Source organism: Muscardinus avellanarius (genome assembly GCF_963383645.1).
Source record: "Muscardinus avellanarius genome assembly, chromosome: 9".
In the NCBI taxonomy this organism is placed as follows: Eukaryota; Metazoa; Chordata; class Mammalia; order Rodentia; family Gliridae; genus Muscardinus; species Muscardinus avellanarius.
Window position 1 is genome coordinate 4997929 of NC_137795.1, and position 13190 is coordinate 5011118.

The window sequence follows — 13190 nt, forward strand, 5'->3', positions numbered from 1 at the left end:
TTTCTGTATCACTTAAGACAGACAGAATGCTGACCACGTCTGACACACTGTCAACTGGAACTCAGAAGTGCTGAAACGTGGGGAATGTTTGCATATAGAAGTGATGATGAGGTGCCAAAGGCCTTCCTGACTTGCATCCTTAAGTCGGGAAGAGCCCTGGGAGGAAGGCAGAGACACTCTGGAGAATGATAAGGAGGACACCAGCCGAGACCCCAGTTCACCCGTGATGAGTACGGCAACGGGGGCCTCTTTTTCAGGAAGTGACATTTAAGCCAAAATTTGAAGAGCAGAAAAAGCAGGGCAGGTAGAGGGTAGGGTGTGCAAAGGCCCCGAAGTGGAATAAAAAAAACTCAAGAGGGAGCAAGTGTGGCCAAAGAGGGCATGGCACCGAGAGAGAGTGCAGGGAGGGGTGTGGGAGGAAGGCGGCGGCTCCGGAGGGCCTACCCACAGTCCTACCCACGGGCCTACTCACAGGTCTACCCACAGGCCTACCCACAAGCCTACTTATGGGCCTCCCACAGGCCTACCCACGGGCCTACCCACGGGCCTACTCACGGCCTACCCACGGGCCTCCCACAGGCCTACCCGCGGGCCTACCCATAGGCCTACCCACGGGCAAGGGACTTGGGAGTTTTTCTTCCTGTACTAGTTAGCTAGAGCTGCCATAACAAACACCACAGACTGGGCGGCTTCAACAACAGGATTTTCTTCTCACAGCTCTGGATCCTGGGAGGCTGAGGTGCAGGTGGCACTTGGTTGTTTGCGGAGGTATCTGTCCCTGGCCGTGGAGGGCCGTCTTTCCCGAGTCTTCAAGGCTTTCCTTCGGTGCCCTGTCATAATCTCTGCTTATGATGACACCGGTCATTTGGATTAGGGCCATCCTAGTAACCTCATTCTAACTTAATCACTTCCGTAAATACCCCGTCTCCAGATACGGTCTCACTTGCAAGTCCTGAGGGTCAAGACTTCATAAAGGAGCCTTAGGGCAATTCAGCTCAGAGCATTCTCAGAGGGTTTGAGAGCTGTGGACAGGGGCTTAGCAAAGGAACGACATGACTGCACCCAGGCTATTAAAGAGTACACTGGTGCCAGGTGTGGCGGTGCACACCTGTAACCCCAGCACTATGGAGGCAGAGACAGAGGATGGCAGGTGCCAGGCTGCCTGTTCAATTCAGAGAGCCCTCTGCAACTTAGTGAGCAACTGTTTCAAAATAAAAAATAATATGGGGCTAGGGGTATAGCCCTGAGGTACACTGTCCATGGGGTCAATCCCCAGTACTCCCACACACACAAGAGCACACACTGGCTTCAGTGACGAGACGGGACTGGGGACAGGATCAGGACAGGGACCCAAGGCAGCAGGGCTGTTGAGGGTTATCAGATGGGTGACGCCACTGGCTTGGTTGAGGGTGAGACAGGACAGCCTGAAGAAACAACTCATGGAGGAGAGACGTGGGCTCCTGACGGAAGGGACATCTGAGCGGCTGGATGGGTGGGCAGTTCACTGGGCAGGAGAAGCCGGGAGGAGCACCGAGGTTCAGAAACCCCCTGCCAGGTCTGGTTTCCTTGGGGGCCTAGTCCAACTCCTCCCACTGGTGAGCCTTGCCTTGGGCCAGCTCCAGGGTGCAGGGAGCAAGCAGGAGGTTAGATGTGCAGGACGAGCCCAGGGGGTCATGTATAGCTCGTGGGAGTGTCAAAGGACACAGCCAGGCTGGAGCAGGAGGCTTCTTCTTAGAGCAAGAAGCGCATTCCTCTGGCCCAGAGTTTCCTCTGAGTATGGGTCATCTGAAACCTCATCTGCAGGTAGCACCTGCCACCCGGCCACCTGCACATACTCAGTGAGAGCCCCCCACCCCACCTCTGGAATCCGGCTCCCAGCTGCAGGCTGCAGCGAGAAGCCCGGAGACAGGCTGAGGACAAGAGACAGGACTGGGGCCTCTCCTACGAGCATGAGGCCTCCAGGAGCCTCATAACCATAGCCCTGCTGCTGACGCGGGATCCAGGCTCCTCCACAGCTGGGTTTTTCCACGGCCAGTGGAGGAGCACAGGCCAGGCCGGAGCAGGGACCTGGCTCTGGGTGCTAAGCCTTCCTGGGCTCCAGTATCTAATGTGGCTGATCATACAGGGTCCCTAGGGATGCATAAACAGATGGGTGGTGGGTTGAACTTTGTCTGTGCTGCTAGGCCCTGCCTGAGCCTTCAGGGAAGGTGAGACCAAGGCCCGGGCTTCAGCGGCCCCTACCCTAGCGAGTGGGTAGACAAAGGCATCCTCTGCTGCAGGGACACAAAACTCTCAAGTCTCCGCAGAGCAGAAGCCAGCAGAGGGGCCTGTGTGAATCCAAGGAGCCCCGCAGGGGAAGCAGCTACAGGGCCCGTGATCTTCCAAGAGAAGAATGACCTTGACTGGTGTTCCCATCAATTACCCTCTACTGACCAAAAGAAAATAGCTGGACAAAACAAAAGGCCCTGGACACAAGAATGAAACCAGGTTTCATGGTGAGCCCAGGGAGTCTATGAGGCTGAGCAAGGTTACTTTTCTCAGCCTGTGGAATTTCAGGCTGAAAACTTCAGGAGCCACCCAGGGCCTGGTGCTCAGGAGCCCTGGTACTCCCCACTGGACAAGTGGCCACATTCCTGGCCTCCCTCCTGACTCCAGCAAGACCCGGAAGGGGCCACCATTGCTTTCTTCTCCCTAAGTCTTTGGAACCCACAAGTCTGTATTCTGTGAAATGGGGGTATCACCCAGAGAGGGGATCTGGGAGTGCGATTGTTCCACAGGGTTCGTTAGCAAGGGCCAGCACGCCTCGACTATGGTCATCCAGTCCTTCCTGTGGGATGAAAACCCCACACACATACACATTCTCCACCCACACTGTCTTGTTTTGCTTTGGTGCTGGGGATTGGACCCAGGGGCATTCTACCTCAAGCTGTACCCCCAGCTCTTTTTCCTTTCTGTTTTGAAATAGGGTCTCTCTAAGCCTTAGCACCTGACCTGGAACCTGCAACCCTCCTCTCAGCCACTCAAAGACTGAGACTGCAGGCATGTGCCACCACTCCTGGCTATCCCACACTCTGGCTGCCCCCTTGGGCTCAGGCGAGTCTCTGAGTCCTGGACCTGGGAAACATGATGAACAAAACTTCACCCAGTTCCTCCAAGAACTTGCGAGGCAGCCACCAGGAAACAGCTCCTGCCTCCCCAGAGACACACTTTCCATACAACAAACCGCAGAACAGTGGACATCCCGAAGCCGTGAAGAGCAAGGCTCAGAGAAGGTTCCACAGCCCCTGGGCCAAGCAGGCAAGTCAGTGCACCCCCAGCCAGCCCTCCTCAGCCCGTCTGTGCTCCCAGAGGTACAGCCGCCAGGCCCTCCCCAGCTTCACCTGAAGGGCCAGCCTTGACGAGACCCTGGATGCAGTGAGACAGGATGCAGAGGGGGCATATGGGGCCTGCTGTGGATCGAACTGCTCCCCTCCCCAAAGATGTGTGAGTTCCAGGACCTCTGAATGGGGCCCTGTTTAGATATAGGATTGATACAGATGTGATTGGTTAAAATGAAGTCATCCTGGAGTAGGATGCGCCTTTAACCCAACTGAGGTCCTTATAAGAAAACACAGAGAGACACGAAAGGAGGCGGAGCCAGGGTGAGACGCATAGGCCAATATCAAAAATTGTCAGAAAACATCAAAAGCTGGAAGAGAAGAAGAAGGGATCTTCCCCACAGGCTGCCAAGGGAGCCTGGCCCTGCAGACACCTTGATCTTGGCTTTGCAGCCTCCAGAACTATGAACCAATGAATTTCAGTTGCTTCAAGCCACCCAGTTTGTGGCATTTTGTTGCAGCAGCTTTAAGAAACTAATACAAGCTCAGCCTCAGACCTCAAATGCCTGTCCATGTAACAGACAGACAGACACACACACACACACACACACACACACACACACACACACACACACACCAGATGCAGCCATGCTGACCCATTATCACACCATGACTCCTTAGAAGTTCTTTCTTGACAATCTTCCCCAGAAGTCGGTGTCAGCCAGCTTGGGGTCTGAATCACGAGTCTATACTGAGTGGCAGAAGGCTGTACATGCTCCCAGACCCTCTAGGACTCAGGCTGGACCCAATCCCAGCGGGCTCCAGGAGCTGAGTCTAACTTTCCTTCCTGCCACATCCCTTTCTCATCGGCCTCAGGGCGCCTGGCTCCTCGGGTCTGGGGAAAGTGCCGTGTAGGTACCTGGCACACATTGTAGTGCTCGAAGAGAGATAAGAAGCCAATGTCGCTGCGCGCAGCCACACCCCTGAGCAGCGTGACATTCCCGTTCCCAGAATCCAGCTCCACCACATCATTGAAAACGTTGGACACGGCTCTCCCGGTCAGCAGCAGATTGACAAGTTCCTGTTGATGAGAAGGGGAAGCCCGTCAGGCTCTGAAGCAGCTGTGAGAGGGTGGAGGGGAGACTGGGAACAAGGAAAAGAGGGTGGAGAAGGGAGGAGAGCAAGAGGGGGATGGAAACCAGAGGCAGTCAGATTGGATTTTCCCACAGGCCCTGAGGGGAGCGTTGCCAGCTCTTCTTGTCAATGTGACTCCAGACCTCTGCACTTGTTCATTCCACTGCGTTCATTGAGTACCAACTGGACGCGGCCCCGTCCTAGGCCCAGGTTGTTGGTAGAAACTTGGGGAGGATAAGCCATGGCTTCCACTCAGGCCCAGACTGGGGGTGCGGCATCCACCATTGCAGTTGAAGCAGAGGGCTGATGGTAATGGGGCTATGAAAACCGTGTGCAGGGCACTCTGGGCCCAAGTGGACATAGGCCACCTCGCCCAGCAAAGCAGCCTGTGCAGTGACCTCTGGGTGGGTCTTGAAGGATATTTTTAAAACAAGCTTTTTAATTTTGAAATACCTTTAGACTCAACAGAAGCTGCAAAAATAGCATCGAGAGTTCCTGTGTGCCCTTCGCCCAGCTTCCCCCAATGATAACATCTCACAGAAGCGGAGCACATCATTACAACCAGGAAACCTGCCGTGCTGCACACCAACTCCGCTCTGGGCTGGTTCTCATGGTGAAGTTTCAGTGGGGAGAAGGAGAGTGGAGCAAGGGGCAGAGGCAGGAGGTGCAGAGGGAGGCGGGAGGCACCTCCTCATCTCGCCAAGGGTGTCAGGCACGTGGTGGCCGCACACCAAGCGAGGTGTCTACCCCTGAGACCTGGAGTGGCACCTGCGCCATGTCTCTGGTGGCCCCCTTTCTGCCCACATCATCTGCACCGGAGTGGACCATGGTGGTGGCATGAGAACCAACTGAACACAGCCCCTGTCCTCAGCCCAGGCTATTGGTGGGAACTTCAGGGGGGTAAGCCATGCCGGGCACCTCTCATCCAACCTCCTGTTAGGAATGAAGAAACCAAAGCTCACAGATGATGAAGGACTTGGCCTGGTCACACAGCAGGTGAGGGCCAGGACTGAACCTCCACTTGCATCTGTGGGCTCCGGCACCGGTCAAGTTTCCCATCCTTGACTCCCCCTTTTTATACTCACAAAGGCATCAACCTGGACACAGACTCAAGACACAGGGTGGGGGCCTCCCAAGGGCCCACTGCTCTGGGAAGGGGTCCCTGCCCCAGAGAAGCTGGCCCTAGCACTTGGGTGGGCAGGACCCTCTGTACCACTCTTCCAGGGCTGGCATTGCGCATGAGGCCAGCGGGCAGGCGGCCCCCCAGCACATGGAAATGGCCATGGCTGCCTTTTCCCCAGCACGTACTCTGGAGGGCAGAGTTTATGGAAATGTTTTCCCCTGAAATGTGAAAACGACATCCGGGGGTTAATAAATCCCTTGGTTAACACCAACACCCCTGCCCCAGTGACAGTAAAAGAGGCCTCTGCTGATGGCCACCAAGTGGCCCTCATTGGAGGGAGATACTGAGGGGCCTTACTGTGACCTTGTAGAGGAAATGAGAAAAGAATTTGGAGGAAATATCTGCTCTAAGATACTGCACCTCAGGGGCAGCAGCTACTGAGAAAGGTACAGCCCTTGTCAGGCCAGTTCAGATTTTTCCATCTGGTTTTCAACAGGAAGAAAGGCCCCTGCTCCTCAATCTGGGGTGTGTCCACAGCCTTCCTCCCAGCAGGAAGCTTTCTTGAGATGAGGAGAAGGGGCATCAGGCATCTCCCACGCCTTCATACCCCCTCGACACTCAAAGTGTGGTCCATGGGCCAGCAGCCTTGCTCTCCGGGGGGCAGCCTGTTAGAAACTCAGAAACTCAAGCTTCAGCCCAGAACCCCTGAACCAGAGCCTGCTCTCCAAGGTAAACCCCAGGAATTTGTATGCACATTAAAGCTTAAGCAGCCCTGGTCTCCAACAAATACAGAAATGTGTGTAGGGAGGGGAGAATATCCCAGGTCACTCTGAGTGCACCAGAGAGTAGGGCTTCCTCTGCCCCCACCCAACAAGCACCCACCCCTGGGCAGCGTCACTCATGGGGCAGACGGATGCCCAGGGTGAGGGCGGGCACCTAGGCAGCCAGAAGAGCGGGCCTTCACCCAGGAAGGCAGGCAGCAGCCACCCCTGTCTCCCTCTGTGGGCATGAGCAGACCACAGGCCCTGAGCACACCCCTGCACGGGGCCCGGTGGCTCTCCAGAACTGGCACAAGTGAGTCAAGACCCCAGAACAACCGGGTCCTCATCTGGGCTGGGAAACTGAGCTTTGGTCCCTTTGTGTGCAGAAGGTCAGATGTCACGGGTCCCACATGGCCACTCTGGGAGGCCTTGCTGCGCAGAGGAAGACACAGATAGAGACTGGGGTGCCATCTGGCTCCCAAACTCCATGCTCAGCAGATTGGCTCTTGAGCGGTTCTCTTTCCTGGCACTACCCCAGAGACTAGAGGATGAATAAGTATCTGTTCAGGGTCTCTCCTGCCCCCCACAAGACCCCTTGAGCTCTCTGTAGAGATGCAGATGGAAGGATGGTTGGACAATGCCTTATATACACATAAAGGGTGCCATAGCTGCTGTCTCCCCAGCTGGATGCAGGGGACACTGCTCCCATGGCCAGGGCTGAGGCAGGGCAGTGCTGGGCCCTGCATCCCCCACAGCTCGCAGCACACAGATCTGAGCACAGCAAGTACTCTACACACAGAGCCACACCGAGTGCTCTTTCTAGAACTCCAGGACAGTGAATGGCAGCAGAGGCAGGTACAGAAGAGATACCTGGAGGGTGTCAGCGGGGGCACAGAGGAACAGGAGGGACAGAGGAAGGGGAAGAAAGGCCTGGCCACTCCGGGGCCCCACAGCATCCCTGACCTGTGTGCAGTATCCGTGTGCTCCAATCAGGTGGCTGGTGGGGACATCGAAGTCCTGGCGAACACTAGAAAACACAGAAAGCAGATGCATCAGCCCACCTCTGCTTGACTCCGGCTGCCCAGGCCAAGCCACTCTGGCCCCAGTCTGAGGATCGCAGATTAGTCAGACACCTGAGTGTGCCGTGCTCTGTGCCATCTGGAGGGGAGGTTCCCGCGCCCAAGGAAGCGAAGCACAAGCCCAGGTCTGCGTGGGCCCAAATCGCTGTGCTGATCCTGGGCAGTGGCCTCCGTCCTGGCCTCCCCCGGCCTCCAGCCACCCCAGAGGACAGGAGGATGGTGAGAAATACGTGACACGGCAGAAGGGGCCCTGCCCTGGGGGCTCAGCATCCTGGATTCACAGCCCAGGTACTGATGCAGCAGTGGAGAGGTGGGGACGGGCGCCTTCTGTACCTCTGGGCCTCAGTCTGCCAGTCTACTAAATGGGAGGAACCCTATCGCCTCTATTATGGTGCACATAGGCTGGAGTGCGCCCCCTCGAGTTAGAATTGAGCCCCCACTGTGAGGTCTGGAGAGGGTGGGAACTTAGCCCCACTGAGGTGTTCAGAGGTGGGCCTGGGGGGGATGGTCAGGATTACGGAAGGTCATCAGGGTGGAGCTCCCACAATCGAGTCCTGGTGATTTTATCAAGAGAGAGAGAACGTGGGAGACAGCCGTGCTCCCCATCTCTTGCCACGTGACGCCTTGCACTTCCTTAAGACTCTGCCAGCAAGAAGGCCGTCGCCAGATGTGGGCCCAAGACCTTGGGCCTACAGAGCCCCGGTGGGCCAAAATAAACCTCTTTTCATTAAAACTTGCTCAGGCTCCAGTATGGCTTTACTGGCAACAGAAACAGACAAGTCAGCCTCCGCTAGGTCCTAAAACACTCGCCGCTGCCTCCTGAGCAAGCTCCTGCACTGGACGCTGTATACACATCCCACCCCAAGACCCTGGGAGAAAGCCAGGGCTCCGAGAAGGGAAAGGTTTCCCAAGGGGGCTCGGCTCCTGGGTGACAGGGCTGGAGGGAGACCCTGGAAGCCAGACTCCAAGCCTGGTCCCCCCACCTCCCTCCACTGTCACTGTGGCTCCATTTGGAGGATGGGCTACCCCAAAGGACACAAAGTGAAAAGTCCCTTTGCCAAGAAAAACTCCTGAAACCGAAAGCATGTGTCTTGAGGCTGAGCCATGCTGGGACAGAACACTTCCAGATGTTCAGGTCCGTGAGGCCGTCACCTCTGAGGGGCGAAGCACAGACACTAGGAAGCAGAAACCCTCCCGAGTCTCCAGGCCCTCCTCCTCCGCTTGCTGCAGGACACCCCAATCTCAATGGCTCCAGAAGATGCAGGCAGGCCTTCTTGTGAATGGAGGCATATAACCAGCAAACAGTCAAGGAGCCCAAAGCCCAAACAGCTGGTGAGTGCAACCCTTCAGCCCCAGTGAAGTGAGAATTACCATTCCTATTTAGAAGCTCACAGAGGTGGGCACCAGGGGGCCAGGGGAGGCCAGAGAGCCTGGCTCCCAAGCCCATATCTTCCCCTGCTGTGCACTGTGCGTAGGCCCTGGCCTGCTTACTTTATCCACACCCCAAAGGGAACACTAAGCAGTGGCCAGGGGTAGGAAGGGCTTAGCCATCAGGAAGCTAATATACCCTTCTAGTAGAGAGAAATGGAACCAGGCCTCAATTTGTGCTTTAAACCCAAGGTCCACCATAAGCTCACAAACTTAAAACACATACCCCGGTCCTGCATCCTTCCCAGGCACGTTTAGAAACTCAAGCTCTGTAATGCTTGCAGAGAACATGCTTTCTTGTGGTTTTTAATAACTGTGTGAAATGGAGAAGGTTTACGGTCATGGGCTGGGAGCACCATCACAGGGGCCTGCAGATGACCATGGAGGCTTGGGGTCCTCTAGAGGGCCTTCAGGGCTCACCCACCAGCAGGCCTGGGGTGGAGGAGCCCGTGGGGTGACTCACGGTCCAGCATAGCGCTCGGCTGGCGCTAGCTCAGGCAGAAGAATTGATGGAAGCATTCTCTGCATATATTCAAGCATCTTCTGATGAGAAGAAAATAACCTCAAAGGAGTCCTGGGTGGACCGATAAGCATCGCTGGCCGCAGGCCACCCGAGCTTTCAGAGGCGGCCTGAGCTTCATAAGCTCACAGCCGCGTGTCCACCCAGCGGGCTCGAGAGCCTGCGTCAGCTGGGGGCAGAGGGACACGCAGAAATGACAATGGGAGGAAATGGCAATTGCATCCTTAGGTGCAAACACTATGGGAAATTCAGGAGTGTGCTTGGATCTTAAAAGGGAGGAACATCTGTATTTCACATCAGGCCACTTGTGAGACGCCCAGGAGCGGTGCACGGCTTAAGAGATTTACAACTCTGGCAAATATAGATGCTCAGATCTGCCCCGGGGGAGATGAGAACCTGCAGAGCTGCATGTGAGGAGTCCTTGAGCACAGAAACACAGCCTCCACTGCCCAGAGAGAAGTCAGCTCGCATGCAGGACCCGTGCCAGACCTAGGGCCACTTCTGGCCTGCTCCCTGGACCCCTCCTCTCCTCTGGAACACCAGGATCTTAGGCAAGATGAGAGGTGAATTGGACTAAATTATGACCTTCCAAGATTTTCCCCAAATTCAAATGTTGATGTTCTACCACCACCACTACCACCACCACCACCACCACCACTACCACCACCCATATCTCCAAATGCGTATTTGGAGGTAAGAAACTGTAAAGGGATGAGTGAGTTAAAACAAGGCCATTAGGGAAGGTTCTAATCCAATCCAACTGGTGTCCTTATAAGACAAGCCATGCAAGGAAATGTGGGTGTGTAAAGAGCCCGCAGGGACGTGCAGCCACAGAGGCAGAGCCACATGAGGACAGCGAGAAGGTGGCCCGCGCTCAGGAGAGAGGAGGCCTCAGGAGGAATGAACCCTGCTGGCATTTTGATCTTGGACTTCAAGTCTCCGGAGCTATGCAAAATAAGATTCTGTGCTCAAGCTACCCGGTCAGTGTGCTCTGCTAAAGCAGACCTAGAAAACTAGTACAAGTAGCCCGACATCATTTTAGATATGGAGCCCCTGAAATCATTTTCTTTAAATGAAATCTTATATGCAGAAACCTGTTTTATGAAACCCAAGGGCAGAGATATTCTGGCTGAAGGCAGGAAGGGGCTTGCCTGGCCCTTGTCTCCCTCCCTCGGCCCCATGGCCTCTTGGGGAACCCAGGCTCCAGGGACATTAAGCATACTGGGGTCAGGGGCTGAAGCCTTGGAGGGGCTCCTAAGCTCCGGGTTCCTCCCCCTTTTTAGGCTTCTGAGCCACAAACCATGACAGTTCTTTCCCTGGGACTCATCTGCCACCCAGCCTAGTGGGCTGGGAGCTCTGGGTCCTGGGAGACTCCTGTACAGCCTGAGGAAGCAGGCACCAAACTGGAAGACAAGAGCCAAGAGGGCCAGGCCTATCTGAACATGTTCCCAGAAGCTGTTCTCCCAGAGGGTGGGCCACAGGGAGCAGAGCAGGCCTGGATTTCAAATCCAAGAAGCACAGAACAAAGGAGACCTGAGGGCACTTGTCACATAGAAAAAAAATACCCAGCATCTGCTGCAAGCAAAGGACCATGGGCCATAGGATCCTCAGCATCTGCAAGCAAAGGACCAGAGCCTGGGCCATAGGATTCCCAGCATCTGCAAGCAAAGGACCAGAGCCTGGGCCATGGGTTCCTCAGCATCTGTAAGCAAAGGACCAGAGCCTGGGCCATGGGATCCTCAGCATCTATAAGCAAAAGACCAGAGCCTGGGCCTGTGGATGTCTGGGTTACCAACAACAGAGGAGGGAACAGACAGCTCTACCCGGTGGCCAGCAAGGACCAGTCCTCTCAACTCTAATAAGTAGAAAACACATTATTCTCTCACAAGCCTTGGGAGGCAGGAGGCAAGGGGGTAGGAGGAGACTCCCCTCTATGTCTTCCTGGTAGGGAAACTGAGGCCCCAAGAGGAGAAAGGACCTCGTGGTTTGTAGCCACACAGTCATCAGGGCCAGGACTATACAATGTGACATAGTGTGGACAGAGGCCTGAAATTCAGATGGTCACCCTGGCCAGCCAGCTCTGGGCAGGCCCGGAGCCCTGACACCCCACCCAGGTTCTGCTTTCTGTGGCTATACTGGCTTGTCCCTTCACCCAAAAGCCTCCCGTGTGACCATGGCATTTGGCACAGAATAATTTAATAAGAAGGGAAACATGTCCAAGTGGCCTAGAGACCAGGCCCCAGCACACAGTCACCACCATTTCCCTGAAACAAATGTCTGCAATGCCCGCCTCTCTGAGTCCCACTTGGTACTGGACTGGCAAGTGACCCTGGACAAGCAGCTGCCTCTCCCTCCGCCTGGGTCCTCATTTATAAAACCAGAGGCGGAGGCCGGGGTCTCTGGAGACCTCCTGGGATAGGAATGAGGGCATGCGCTCCCTGACTCTGGCCCTGACAGCATCAGGGCACACAGGCACTAATTATCAGGACCTGCCCAGCCCTCCCTCCTCCACCTGACCTCTGGGAGCCGGGCCTGCGGAGTCGCGTCCCACCAGCACTGCCCACCCTCTGCAGCTGTGTGTCGGGCTGCTCCTGACCTTCAAGAACAGCCCCAGAGTGCAAAGAGAGGCCAGGATACAGCTGAGAGGCAGGCTCAGAGACTGGGGAGCCCAGGGTGCAAGCCCATGTGCCGCCACGTCTGGGTCGGCCCTGCCCCCAGCCTCAGGTCCCCCACTTGTACATGGGTAGGATAATGCCTCCTTTTATTATAGGTTACTGTGAGAACTCAATGAGACGAACTATATAAAGCATCTGGCATTGGGTAAAAGTCACTTCCTTTTTCCTACGATAACAATAATAAAAACAAGAAAACAATGAGCAAAAGGTCATGATTCCTGCGACCTCAACCCTCCGTGTCACAGCCAAGAGGCCAGAAGAAACTGAGACCTGCAAAAGCGTGAGATGTGGCTGTGAGTATGTGCAAAGCACATGGATGAAGCTGAAACTGACTTTTCCCAGGAAGGCCGAGAGGGAGGGACGATGAGTCAGGAGACCTGGGTGTCAGACCCCCTGTGTCCTTTCCTGATGAGGATAACAACAGCCACCTCAAAGGTTGCTGTAATAAGGGAACCGGGCACCAAATGGTCTCCAGCTACAGGAGCTTCATGGCTCCGTGTTATGCCCACTCTCTGGGCAGTGAGAAGGGGCTGGGGCCCCAGCAGGCTTTGCAGAATGGAGAAAGAGGAGCTAGCCTGGAGGAAGAAGGAGAGTGCAGAGGAGCCGGCAAAGCCTTCCTGAGCTGCGCAGCCTCACCATCAATCCTTCCCTGTGTCCTTCTGGCCAGGCCTTGTACAACTGGTCCCTGCTAAACCTCCCCAGAGGCCTTTGCGACTGTTCTTGCTGCCTGCCAAAACCCTTGCCACCCATCCCTTGGAGGCCTGCTACTGTCTACCCTGACATAAAGAGCCTCGCTCCTCACCCTAGGGTCAGGAATGTCCACCTCGCCTCTCCTTGGTCCTCCCTCCCCACATCTGCCTTGCCCCTTGGGCAGCAAGGACCTGAGGCCGAGTAATGATGTATCGGTCTGGTGCTTAGAATAAGGCTCGAGACCCTGCAGGTGGGCCTCCTAAGAACACGAGGCGCCCCCACCCACCCCGGGAGAAGCTAACAGCTCCCAGAGCTGCAGCAGGAGGCCGTGGCAGTGAGCGGCCCTCCCACACACTCGCTGGCCTGGCACTGGAGACCCTTCCTCGCCAGCACGCCCTCCGGTTCTCAGCTGCACATCTGGAACTGCCTAGGACTAGATCTTAGCCACAGCTGCCCCGTGCCC

General features: G+C 55.8%; 1 protein-coding gene across 1 annotated transcript in view; it reads right to left on the bottom strand.

Annotated features, from left to right (window-relative positions):
- The window catches only part of MINDY4 (MINDY lysine 48 deubiquitinase 4), a gene marked incomplete at both ends in the record, with an annotated part of 100857 nt that overhangs the window by 12124 nt on the left and 75543 nt on the right, over positions 1 to 13190 (bottom strand). Inside the window, 2 exons of the mRNA XM_080701392.1 lie at positions 4237 to 4398; positions 7299 to 7362. Coding sequence (XP_080557518.1) covers positions 4237 to 4398; positions 7299 to 7362 — 226 coding nt within the window. The remainder of the gene's footprint in view (positions 1 to 4236; positions 4399 to 7298; positions 7363 to 13190) is intronic.